The 13,062-nt window shown below is 40.7% G+C and overlaps 1 protein-coding gene across 1 annotated transcript; it reads left to right on the forward strand.

Annotated features, from left to right (window-relative positions):
• Positions 1-5,847: 5,847 nt before the first annotated feature.
• On the forward strand, positions 5,848-12,694 carry atic (5-aminoimidazole-4-carboxamide ribonucleotide formyltransferase/IMP cyclohydrolase). The gene is made up of 15 exons (XM_047362461.1): positions 5,848-6,034; positions 6,204-6,330; positions 6,423-6,566; positions 7,510-7,598; positions 7,714-7,865; positions 9,343-9,499; positions 10,151-10,276; positions 10,367-10,474; positions 10,557-10,642; positions 10,723-10,812; positions 11,290-11,415; positions 11,496-11,588; positions 11,677-11,859; positions 12,125-12,280; positions 12,400-12,694. The coding sequence occupies exons 1-15, from the start codon at positions 6,016-6,018 to the stop codon at positions 12,517-12,519; spliced, it is 1,776 nt and encodes a 591-aa protein (XP_047218417.1). The 5' UTR covers positions 5,848-6,015; the 3' UTR covers positions 12,520-12,694.
• The last annotated feature ends 368 nt before the right edge of the window (positions 12,695-13,062 follow it).

Here is a 13,062-nt window from a genome sequence, read left to right on the forward strand (position 1 = left end):
AAGCCTAATTTTAATTAGATCATTACAAGAAACAAAGGCATTGAATATATCACTCTATGTGTATGATTCTGTATGATATATAAGTTTCACTTTCTGAGGTGACTTGCAGAAAACATTGCATTTTTACGCAATATTCCTTTTTTTGGGTTGTAACTGTATAAGAAATAAATATCTTTTAATGTTTCTTGCCAAATTTATATATTTCTATGTAAAATGTATATTGAGAGGAAAGTGGAACCCCGGTCAAATTCCTTGATGATGTGCGCAAACTTGGCCAATAAAATTGATTCTGATAATAGAAATATTAATTAATACTGTCAATATTTGCTAATGTCACTAATCTAATCGAAAACCAGGCAACGCGCGTGCGTTGTAGAGCCAAAAGAAGTACATGGAAGCAAACATTTTGCCTCATTTAAGTTGAGGGTCAGGGTAAACTTTATAATCTCATAATCCCTGCTCACTAAATATTCCAGCTACAAGTTCTGAAGTGATTTTTGGGACTTTTTCCCCTTTACCCAAATGAATATAAGCCGGAACTAAGTTTGCAAACTGAATTGGATCTCATATGAAACCAGGTTTTTTTTGTTTTGTTTCATTATGATGGTGAAAAATCATGCAAATCAACAGGACCTCATTTGTTTGACAAAAAGGCCCCTATGACACAGAACAGATATCACAGCTAATAATTGATAAGGCAGCACAGCAATATATGGAGGTCATTGATTCCATTCGTCCTGTAATTTAATCCAAATCCAGCCGTCATGTTGATTAAAAAATCCCTGCATATAAATTACACTTAGTGCTGATAATGCTGTCAGTTTTCTCAACAGCCTCCTGACAAAAATGCTGACCGCTCCATCACTTCTTTCATTTTTGAACCAATAATGCATAGTGAGCCTGTGTCTTGCCATAAAAACGTTTCACGGTCTATTGAATCACTCAAGTCACCTCTGAGATGTCAGAGTGGTTACCAGAAACCCCCAATTCCATGGTTGCATAAATAAATTGGTCTCTTTTTGCTTTGTTGGACAATAAATCAGGCACCCCTTAAAATATTTACACCCTGCGGTTTAATCAATCAGTAAAACGTCGGGCTCATTACGTAAATATGAACAGATTGTGCGATCTTTTAACGTAATCACACCTATTGCTGACGCTTTCTCGGGGCCCTGTACTGTCACTTAACTAATGGACAAGTACGGCGGTGCCCTGTAAATCCACATCTGTCCGACTTAAAGCGCTGTTCTAAAGCATGAAAAGGCAACATTTTTGCCAGTAAAGTTTATTGAAGAGGCGTCAACGGGGTGAATATATTCATAGGCGTCATTTATTGTTGCAGGAAATATGCGTTACAGGTGTTTCACCAATTATAGTAAGAATGGTGCCAATCTTGGTGTCGGGGTAACCTTCAGCTCCCGATGATCTGCAGAGACATTGAACCTTTATTTAAAAGTTCAATATTTCTGACGTACCTTATATTGAAGGTGCATCTGAGCTGATACATCTTCCTGAAATGTCTAAACTGCATCAAGAAAAAGAGAAACGTAACATTTAGTCCGGGTTCTTTGTTCTTTACATCACTGGTTCAGGGTGCTGTGACTCATCACTTAGGAGCAAAGGTTTCCCTACTCTTGCGACTGAAGTTGTATTTTAAAGTTTTAAACTTTAAATATAACAATAATATTATTATTTACATATAAATATATTGCAACATATATATATAGTCAGTCATTTTCTACCGCTTATTCCATAGTGTGTCGCAGGGGAGCTGGTGCCTATCTCCAGCAGTCTATGGGCGAGAGGTGGGGTATACACCCTGGACAGGTCGCCATTCCATCACAGGGCAACACACAAACAACCATGCACACACTCATTCATACACCTAAGGGCAATTTAGCGTGACCAATTAACCTAACAGGCATGTCTTTGGACTGTGGGAGGAAGCCGGAGTACCCGGTGAGAACCCACGCATGCATATATACAGGGGTTGGACAATGAAACTGAAACACCTGTCATTTTAGTGTGGGAGGCTTCATGGCTAAATTGGACCAGCCTGGTAGCCAGTCTTCATTGATTACATATTGCACCAGTAAGAGCAGAGTGTGAAGGTTCAATTAGCAGGGCAAGAGCACAGTTTTGATCAAAATATTGAAATGCACACTGTTAGGTTCAGGACGGAGGACCCAGAATTTCAGCCAGAAACAGAATAAAAGTTAAACGATTTATTCAGGAGCAGCGCACAGAAACTCAGGACTCCACCAGCCGGGAACCCGGGATCACTGGGAACGGAGAGGCAGGTTAGTGGCTTGAAAAAGCTTAGGTAAATATGTATGATTCCAAAGAAGCCACCCACCTTAACAGAGTCCGTGTAGGACGGAGGAATCAGAATAGGCTCCTTTGCGGGTTACGGTCCTGGCAGTCTCCAGACCGGGAGGATCGGTGCAGAACACGCCGCAGCCAGAAGTCGGATTGGCGACAGGGGGAAAGATCCAAGGCTTGATCGTAAAGGGGGGGGGCAGTAACTGGGTGAAACCAGGGAGGCAGACTCAGGCAGACAAATCCAGGGGTGAGGCAGGAGGCTTTGGTCGAGAGGCAGAAACAAGGTCGTGATCCAGAGGCGAGAGACATCCAATGAGGGTCAGGCAAGGCAGGGAAATCCAAGATGCAAAAAGTGGTCAAAAATATGGTCAGGCAGGAAGGAATGCTGGACATCTACTAACTGGTAGGTTTTCGAAAATCTGGCACTGTCTGCCTGTCTGAGGGCTGAATATAACTGCAGAAAAACAGGTGCATGGCATGATTGATTGCACTCCAGTGCAGCAGCAGACAAGTGAAGCAGATTAGCCGATTACTTGAAGACAGAGCAGGCAGACGGGCCAGAATCATAACAGCACACAACATTATGGGTGACATACCAGAGTTCAAAAGAGGACAAATTGTTGGTGCACGTCTTGCTGGTGCATCTGTGACCAAGACAGCAAGTCTTTGTGATGTATCAAGAGCCACGGTATCCAGGGTAATGTCAGCATATCACCAAGAAGGACGAACCACATCCAACAGGATTAACTGTGGACGCAAGAGGAAGCTGTCTGAAAGGGATGTTCGGGTGCTAACCTGGATTGTATCCAAAAAACATAAAACCACGGCTGCCCAAATCACGGCAGAATTAAATGTGCACCTCAATTCTCCTGTTTCCACCAGAACTGTCCGTCGGGAGCTCCACAGGGTCAATATACACGGCCGGGCTGCTATAGCCAAACCTTTGGTCACTCATGCCAATGCCAAACATCAGTTTCAATGATGCAAGGAGCGCAAATCTTGGGCCTTGACAATGTGAAACATGTATTGTTCTCTGATGAGTCCACCTTTACTGTTTTCCCCACATCCGGGAGAGTTACGGTGTGGAGAAGCCCCAAAGAAGCGTACCACCCAGACTGTTGCATGCCCAGAGTGAAGCATGGGGGTGGATCAGTGATGGTTTGGGCTGCCATATCATGGCATTCCCTTGGCCCAATACTTGTGCTAAATGGGCTGCCAAGGACTACCGAACCATTCTTGAGGACCATGTGCATCCAATGGTTCAAACATTGTATCCTGAAGGCAGTGCCGTGTATCAAGATGACAATGCACCAATACACACAGCAAGACTGGTGAAAGATCGGTTTGATGAACATGAAAGTGAAGTTGAACATCTCCCATGGCCTGCACAGTCACCAGATCTAAATATTATTGAGCCACTTTGGGGTGTTTTGGAGGAGCGAGTCAGGAAACGTTTTCCTCCACCAGTATCACGTAGTGACCTGGCCACTATCCTGCAAGAAGAATGGCTTAAAATCCCTCTGACCACTGTGCAGGACTTGTATATGTCATTCCCAAGACAAATTGATGCTGTATTGGCCGCAAAAGGAGGCCCTACTAATAAATTATTGTGGTCTAAAACCAGGTGTTTCAGTTTCATTGTTCAACCACTATATATATATATATATAATAAAAAAATGCTGGTGTGAACGGAAATATCCATACGTTTACACACCGTTTGTGTACATGGCCCATGTCTGCCCTCTAGTGGACAATTAAAAGAAAACACCATCGAACACAATTTCAGTTACTTATTCATATTAATGTTGCTTATTTTATTATTTCCTCATCAATGTTGTTGGGATATTTTTTTTTTTTATTGTGTCCCAGCTTTATTTTGTCCTGTCTAATGATTCTTGAAATGTTCGTGGCTTTATGTAAACACTGGGTGGTAAACTGATAATACAATTCAAATTTCTGTCCTCGTTTTCGTTGCGTCTGAGAGTCCAATAACGTAATTTATTTATTTAGGTGCAAAATCTTGCAGGTTAATCTTTATCGTAGGAAAATAATGCAGCTGCACTTTTAACTGGTGGAGCCATCTAAAAAATTGCAATTGGGAAAACAGGCTTCAAATTTATTTTTAAGCAATATTTAACTTCCCAACATGGTGTCCCAGCGAATGAGGGGACGTTTAACAAGTATCTCATAAAGTGTTATTACAACTTTTAGAATGTAATATTATCAGGAACCTTTATGAGATCTCAAGGGCAAGATAACCTTATCCCTGAATGTTATTTGTTTTATTTACTAATGTAATCACAAGGGAACCTTCCCTAAAGTTGCCAGCTCAAATAACCTTCCTCTTTGGGAAACTTTTAGAAACGAAAGGATTTTCTGAGGGTTTATTACAATGTAATAACATTGAGGGAATCAACAAACGTATTCTCTAAAGGTTCCCTGAAGGTGAGTTACACATGTCGTAATGTAACCATATATGTCGTAATGTAACCATATATGGTTACATTACGACATGTCCAGAGAACATTCTCTAAAGGTTTTCTGAGAGGTAACAGCAGCTTTCATAATGTGGCTTTGAGGGAACCTTCAGGAAATGTTGCCTAAAGGTTTATTAAAGTTGCGATATTTGCTTTGTGACCTTTAGGAAGACAAAGTCCCTCAAGACTAACTGCCTGTTATATTCTTATTGCCTTGAGGTAACATCCAAAGAACATTACCTCAAAGTTTCCTGAAGGTGAAAATATCCTCTAAAGGTTATTTTCTTAAGATGCTACCTTCAGATTTTAAGTTCTCAGGAACCTTTACAGAAGATTCTTCAAGAACTTTTTTGTAAGTTTTCTCAAGATCAAAGTAAAATGTGGAACTGTTGAGGAAAGTTGAGGTTCAGCTTTCATTGTGTAGACATTTAAGGAACCTTTTGAAGAATGCTCCAAAGGTTTTGATGGTATTTCCAGGGATTTTTGCATTAAGGTTCCTCAAGGGTGACTGCAGCATGACATTATTTCCCTTTAACAACTCATTAAACAGTTAGTCTCTTAAGGTTCTCTAGAGGTTCATTTTAGCTTACCTGTTTTACCTTGAAGAACCATAAAGAACCTTCAATTAAATGTTCCTGAAAAATTGCTTTTAGTTTTCCTAAGACCTTTTGGACGTCCTCTAAAGGTCCCTTAAAGTTCAGCTGCAACGTAACCTTTGAAGAACGTTTACAGAACATTCTCCAAAGGCTATCCAGAGTTTAGCTACATTTCAAAATGTGATCTTTATGGAGGGTTTAGGGAACGTTTTTTGCAAGGTTCCCTTAAGTCTACAGTGTATAACTCTTGGATAATCTTCAGTGGATGATAACTTTAGGTAGGCCACTGATTGTGAAACTTTCAGAAAGCCTTTACGATGCGTTCTCTTTCCTTTACCAAATAAAACTGTCAATGATATTTTCTTTGCACGTTGCGTAAAAATGTACATTTTCTGCGCCATTTGGTTCTTTTGGGGTGCGCTTGGTATGCGGGGCGGGCCGCTGAGATCGGAGAGGCGGTTCCCTGGACTCTATAGTAGCGCATAATGAAGCGCTGAAAAGCTTACTCATCTCAGTCCTGCTGGTTTTGGGCTTCATCGCTTACTGAAAGTGAAACCTCCTCTGCAGAACAAGCCAGCTGACATCCAGACAGAGCTCGCTCTAACACTGTAACTGTGAACATGGCCTCCACAGAGCTCGGTAAGAGTTTTTCTCTATGTTTTATTCAAACTCTGTGTTGCTCTGCCACATGCGCAGAGCTAGTGGCTAATTGGTTAGCTTTAGCCAGCGTGGAGAGCTTTACTTCCGTGAAATACTCACTTTAAACGAGTTTAAAATGAGTGAAGAGTCTCCGCTATTGTCATTGCAGCTCTTTTGAGTGTGTCAGACAAAACTGGACTGGTGAACTTCGCCAAACGGCTCATGAATGTGGGGCTGGCTCTGGTGGCCTCAGGAGGCACAGCCAAAGCCCTGCGTGATGCTGGACTGGCTGTCAGGTTGGGACCTCAGATGATCTCCACAGTTGCATTCAGATCCTGTCGGCAGGGGTGTCCCTTTCTAACCTGTCACTGTCTCTGCTGTGTGTCAGGGATGTGTCTGAGCTGACCGGACATCCAGAGATGCTGGGAGGCAGAGTGAAGACTCTGCATCCTGCTGTCCATGGAGGCATCCTGGCCAGGAAAAGCGCCTCTGACTCTGCAGACATGGAGAAACTGGGATACAATCTGGTCAGGTAAGGAGGGAAAATCTCCAACATTTAAACACCCATCCTGTCTTTTTTTTTACCTGCTTCAGCTGTAACATTAAAGACAATTTTCAGGTTATTTAAAAGCAGAGAAGGAACAGTTTCTGTAACATGTGGCATGGAGGCACATCACAAGCTCGTTAGATTTGAGTGCAGTTCATGTATCTGTTATGAGCAAGCATGTGCATTGGATTTAGCGTCTTGATAATTGGGGAACTGCTGATCATCTCGTGACTCCTCCAGGCTTGGTACACACAGACCATGATTCAATGACATACTGAGCTGGGTGCTTTGGAGCTAAATCAAACTCCACAGTCCTTATCAGTGCTGACTTCTGGTTGACTTGATCAGAAAAACAAATGTCTTGGTCTCTTTGAAGTTCTGTGAAGAGTTTGTTTAAATCCAATGAAGACTAATCCTATGAAACTGAAAACTGCTACATGCCTTGAAGATATATATTTTTTATTTGGACACCAGCAGATTTTGTAAAATAAAATTTACTTTATGATGCTTCAGAAAAAGGGTAGTTGAAATCAGTAAAATTAGATCAGTGCACACTGAATATTTAGTGTCCTTTTTAATTGATAGTGCTTATTATTGCATAGAAAGCACAGAGAGGAACTGGTTCCATAACCTAATTAAGTTCAGAGATTTGATCCACATGAGTCTAAAATTGTTGAAATGTTCCTGAAATCTTCTATTTCTAAAACTTATCTAAAAACAAACCCGAATTAATTCACTGATAGCCTTTAATACAAAATTAGATACTGACGATGTCAGAGCTAGTGTTATGACGGCATCCATATGCACTGAGAATGTGGAGTTGCATAAATCCAGTGAGTTGAATGCGGATTCTGGTTCATTTTGAGTAGATGAAGCTTGTGTCTGAATTGGTAAACTTCTAGTATTTTTTTTTCTTTGTCTTTTTCAGAGTGGTGGTTTGCAATCTCTATCCTTTTGTAAAGACCGTCTCCGACCCAAATGTTACTGTGGACGATGCTGTCGAGCAGATTGATATTGGTAAGTCAAGCGATTGTGAGCTTTTGTACAGTCTGCTAAAGAATGTCTTTTATAAAAAATACTGCACTCATTCTAAATAATGCCAAGAACTGCATTACGTTTTGTGTCTCTTAAGGTGGTGTAACTCTACTGAGAGCAGCAGCTAAGAACCATGCTCGGGTCACCATTGTGTGTGATCCTGCTGACTATTCACTGGTTGCCGGGGAGCTGGAAAATTCAGGAGCCAAAGATACAACCCTGGAAACCCGCAGGACTTTGGCCCTTAAAGTAAGGCTTTTTCTTTTTTCCCAGTTTTTTTCTTTGCTGTGTTTAACATGGAAGAGTGTGACACATCAGTGAGATCTTTCTAAGTGAAATAACTTTAGATTGATGCAAAGTCATACATGTCTTTGTTTTTTTGCAACTTTACATTTCCTTTGGGATTAATAAAGTATTTTTGAAATGATTTAAAAACACAACCCAAAATAAATAAACTAGCCTCAAGGTTTAGTTTAATTTTCTCTGCCCAGACACAACCTCTTAACTGAACCATTCTGATGAGCAGGAGGGCAGGAGTGAAAAACGACATGCAGAAATAAACACACATCTGCACTACATTTGAGACAGAAACCAAAGAGATTTGGAGACTTATTTAATCTCGTATTCAAATGTCTGGATGATGTCCTCACCTCATGCTTGAAAAGTGCTGAGATTACAAGATATATTCTTATTAAAATGTCAAATTTTGTTTTTCATATTGAAGTTTTTGCAATACGTTTTACTGTGTATGTGGAATAATTAATACTTTTAAGGTAAGATTTAGCTTTTTTGTTGTTTTACACCTATAGAAAGTATAATATTTATATTTTAGGAATCCTGGGCTAACAAAGTAACCATTTTTAATCAAATCCTCTGGATAAAAGGAGCATACTTGTTCTGACATGTTTTGGCCCAAATTGTTTCTAACTGTGCAAAACCATTGATGTTCATTAATCCTTAGTTGCAGCCTCGCATTCCAGTCTAAAGTTTAAAAAGTTATCTTTCTGAAATCCACTAACTATTTAAAGCAGGGGTTAAGAGCTTCATAATAAATTAATAAAAGGATGTTGCAGATTATTTGGTCATTGTCATAATGCAGAGCCAGAAAATGCATTTTTAAATTTGATCTGTTTGACCTCAAGTATGAGTGTGCCCAGTTTTTACTGGTGTGACTTGTTCAGATCAAAACATGTAGTGTGGAAGAAGAACTGAGACCATGCCTCAGCTTGTCGTTCTGTATGTAGGAGTTTGATTCAAAGGAATCGGTCTGAAAAAAAAGTTTACTGGATTAGAAAACCTTTATGCTTCAAGAAAATCTGAGAGGGTATCTGACCTGCAGCTGGTGTATTTAGCAGCGTTTTTTTCCTGGGGATATAAATTTAGTCAAGGAAAAATCTATAAGGATAGTTTTATGTTGTTGATTTCTTGCTCCGGATTCTTTTGTGCATGTGTAAAGGTGATGGTCAGAGCAGGACAAAGTCCAGAGTAAACTTTTTATCACAGGTGTTGAAATGGGTCACAGCTTTAGCATTTCAGGCCTTGTGAACTTTAACCTTAATTGATTGCTGCAGCTTGTAAGACACAAGAACCTTCCTAAACTTTACATTAGGCGAAAAACTGACTTTACTGAAATAATCAATTGCTTTTTGATCAAATTCCTAAATATTGTATAAGTGTGTTTTTGTGTTGATTGGACCTGTTTGTGTTTCTTTAATTTCCTCTGCAGGCCTTCACGCATACAGCGCAGTACGATGAGGCCATATCGGACTATTTCCGTGGGCAGTACAGTCGTGGAGTGTCCCAGCTGCCCCTCCGTTACGGCATGAACCCCCACCAAGCACCTGCCCAGATCTACACGCTGCGCTCCGAGCTCCCTCTCAAGGGTACAAACGCATCACAAAAGGCTCAGTTAACTGGAATATTTTAGTTTTGAGCTCTTCGAAGTGTGACTTTTGTCTCCCCTCTAAGGGCTATAACACAAAAATACAGTTGTGCTCCACTTTCTTTGATGAAAGTAGGAGTTTTGAATCAAAATGAAGGAACTGACAAAGTTGACAAAGTTTTGATGCATAAATGATATAAAAAAAAAAAAAATCAGGTTTTCAAGTATTTGACCTGCCAATCAGTGGTCGGAGCCAATGAAGGCAAAAATGGATGATTCTAACCTTTTGACCAATTGATTGATACATATTTAATTGTTATCATTATAAAATTATTAAAGAATTGCACAATTGTACAGATATAGTTAAGCCTCTGGCAGATTTCAGTTGAAAGTAATATTAATATTTTGGAGTGGCCCGACTTGAATGTGATAGAGAAACTATGGAGGTGGCTAATGATTAGGGTCATTGCTAGGACGAAGATTTCCATCTTCAGAGATTTAGGGCTCATCACCAAACATAAATAATTTAAATACCAGAGGAAACAGGCAAAAGACTGTAATGCCAATAAAGATTTTTTCCACTGTCTCAGAAACCAACTTCTTGGAAAAAATAAACAATTTTGAGCTTACCTGTGTGGCTTCTGTCTGTCAGTGGTGAATGGCTCTCCAGGCTTTATCAACCTCTGTGACGCGCTGAACGCCTGGCAGCTGGTCAGAGAGCTGAAGGGCGCCCTCGGCATGGCTGCTGCCGCTTCTTTCAAACACGTCAGCCCTGCTGGTAAGACGATGAGACGTTCACGCTCCTTCAAATGTTAGATATGGGATCTGTGCTGCTTTATCGCAATATTTTTCCTCCTCCTTGCTACAGGAGCTGCTGTAGGAGTTTCTCTGAGTGAGGAGGAAGCCAAAGTGTGCATGGTCCATGACATGTTGAAGGATCTCACCCCTATGGCCACAGCATACGCAAGAGCAAGAGGTCAAACACGCCAAGTTTATAAACATAAAATAGTTTGTGTCTGAAGCTTTTTGCCATTGACTTTAATAAACAACTTCTGCAGGATCAGACAGAATGTCTTCTTTTGGGGATTTTATTGCGCTGTCAGATGTTTGTGACGTTCCTACAGCCAAGATTATATCCAGAGAGGTAAATAAATGAATATAACCAGCAGACAGTATGTCTTATTTTGAATTTAACAAGGTTTATTTCACTCTGGTTATTTTCAGGTGTCAGATGGTATCATAGCTCCTAGTTATGAGGAGGAGGCGCTCAAAATTCTTTCAAAAAAGAAGAACGGCAACTACTGCGTGCTCCAGGTGAACATCGCCACGTTTCACTGAAATGGAGGTTGCTCCAGATTTGTTTAGAGGTGGGGGGTGCTGTTGCGGCACATTTGGGTGGCAATGTTTCTTTAAAAATGAAACCGGCAATTACTGAATACTGAAAACGTCTCCAAATAGATCTGCCATTAAAATGGCGTCTTCATTTGTAATAGTTTCAGTTTCTTGTAAAATGGATAAGTCAGTGGATGTTAAATTACACCCTAATGTTTAACTTGTGTTCAATTTCTGTTAATATTCAGCAGTAATGCCTTTAATCTTACTACCTACCTTTAATGGGATTTGGTAATTATTTGTTCAAAGGGCCCTCAATTGTTAAGAAAAAAACATTTTCAAATTATAATTTTACAGAGAAAACCCATTTTTACCTTTGCTTATTTAACACAAAAACATTGATGCAATCTGGTGCTGCATTTGAGAGGTTCGGTTTAGTTTAAGCTGTTTTTATTCCAGATGGATCCAGAGTATGAGCCGGACGACGCAGAGGTGAGGGTTTTGTTTGGTCTCTACCTCAAGCAAAAGAGGAACGGAGCTCTTATCAATAAGGAGTTCTTCAAGAACATTGTTTCCAAGGGCTCGGTGAGTCGCGGCGATCAACTTCTGCTTACCTGCACAGTGTAACTTAACAAAGCTAACCGTTTTCTGATCTTAACATCAAGCTCTCTGCGGAAGCTGTGCGGGACCTCACTGTGGCCACCATCGCTGTCAAGTACACCCAGTCCAACTCGGTCTGCTATGCTAAAGATGGACAGGTGAGTCCAGGCCAATCAAATGAGGAGGAAACTGAATGAACTGATCCGTCTCAGTTTGAATTTTCCTGCTCGTCTGTGGTGTGCGCAGGTTATTGGCATCGGCGCCGGTCAGCAGTCTCGGATCCACTGCATGCGGCTGGCGGGTGACAAGGCAGACAACTGGTGGCTCAGACACCATCCTCGTGTCCTAAACATGAAGTTTCGCAGCGGTGTGAAGCGAGCAGAGATGGCCAACGCCATCGACCAGTATGTCAGCGACACCATTGGAGAGGTGAGGAGGAGGAGAAGATGAGCACATTATTCCTATTAATTCTACTCTGCTTGTATTTCTTCCTAGTAGTTGAGAGGTGTCTGTGTGTGCAGGCAGAACAGCATGCATTACAAAAACATGATGGGATATTTTAGTCCAAGCTGTGAGATCAGCTGTGGAAAATTGAAGAGTGTTTAATGGCAAAGATTTATGGAAGTCTGTGACCAAAAAGTAAATGGAGAAATTCTGTTTTAATTAAGGATTTATGTGTGTTTGGTGCTTTCAGGGCCCAGACTTGGCTGTTTGGAAGTCCATGTACAATGAGGTACCCGAGCCTCTGTCAGTTACTGAAAAGAAGAACTGGACCAGCTCCCTGCAGGCCGTCGCAGTCAGCTCGGATGCCTTCTTTCCCTTCAGAGACAACATAGATCGAGCCAAACGGGTAAATTGCACTCTAAGCATTTACATGCTCAGAATAATCAGCAAACAGCTGCCTTCTTGTTATTTTTACATGCAGTTTGCAACACCTCTCATATTTCTTCTCTCTGTGTCTGTATGCAGAGTGGTGTTGAGTACATCGCAGCTCCAGCGGGCTCTGCTGCTGATGAGATTGTGGTTAATGCCTGCAATGAGCTGGGCATCACTCTGGTGCACACCAGTCTGCGACTCTTCCATCACTGAGCATCACTGCCTCCAACGTTTCTGATACTGAGACATTCCTACTGTTACCATTATAGAAGTGTAGAAATCAGTACAGGTTCACTTTTGTAACATTAGCTGCATTCTGGTATGTGTTAGCTGTGAATGTTGAATCTAGGTCATACAAATGCAAAAGTCAAATAAACTGGTAAATAGATTGGTGTCTGTTAAGTGTTTAACTTGAATTGCATGACTGGTTCAATGCATTTTTTTGTACATTCGTCTTTTTTTTTATTTTGGCATATTCATTCCTGTTTTTTGTTCTTACTAACAAAGTTTAAAAAAACATGAATCAACCACTTTTTAGTATCAAAATGCTCTGCACATTATGTATGAACAAATGTACTTCAGCTGCAATTTTTTTCATACCATTTCTTTTGATTTTCTTGTAACAAGATACCAGAGAAATTGAGTTATGGGGGTTTTCACCAGATTGATGAAGCAAAGAGTTGCTGCACACTGTCAGTCAGGTGGCTGAAAGCCTTTTTTCATTGCTTACAATAAAGAGACAGTCAGTCTTTGTTA

This window comes from Girardinichthys multiradiatus, chromosome 4 (genome assembly GCF_021462225.1).
Source record: "Girardinichthys multiradiatus isolate DD_20200921_A chromosome 4, DD_fGirMul_XY1, whole genome shotgun sequence".
Taxonomy (NCBI): domain Eukaryota; kingdom Metazoa; phylum Chordata; class Actinopteri; order Cyprinodontiformes; family Goodeidae; genus Girardinichthys; species Girardinichthys multiradiatus.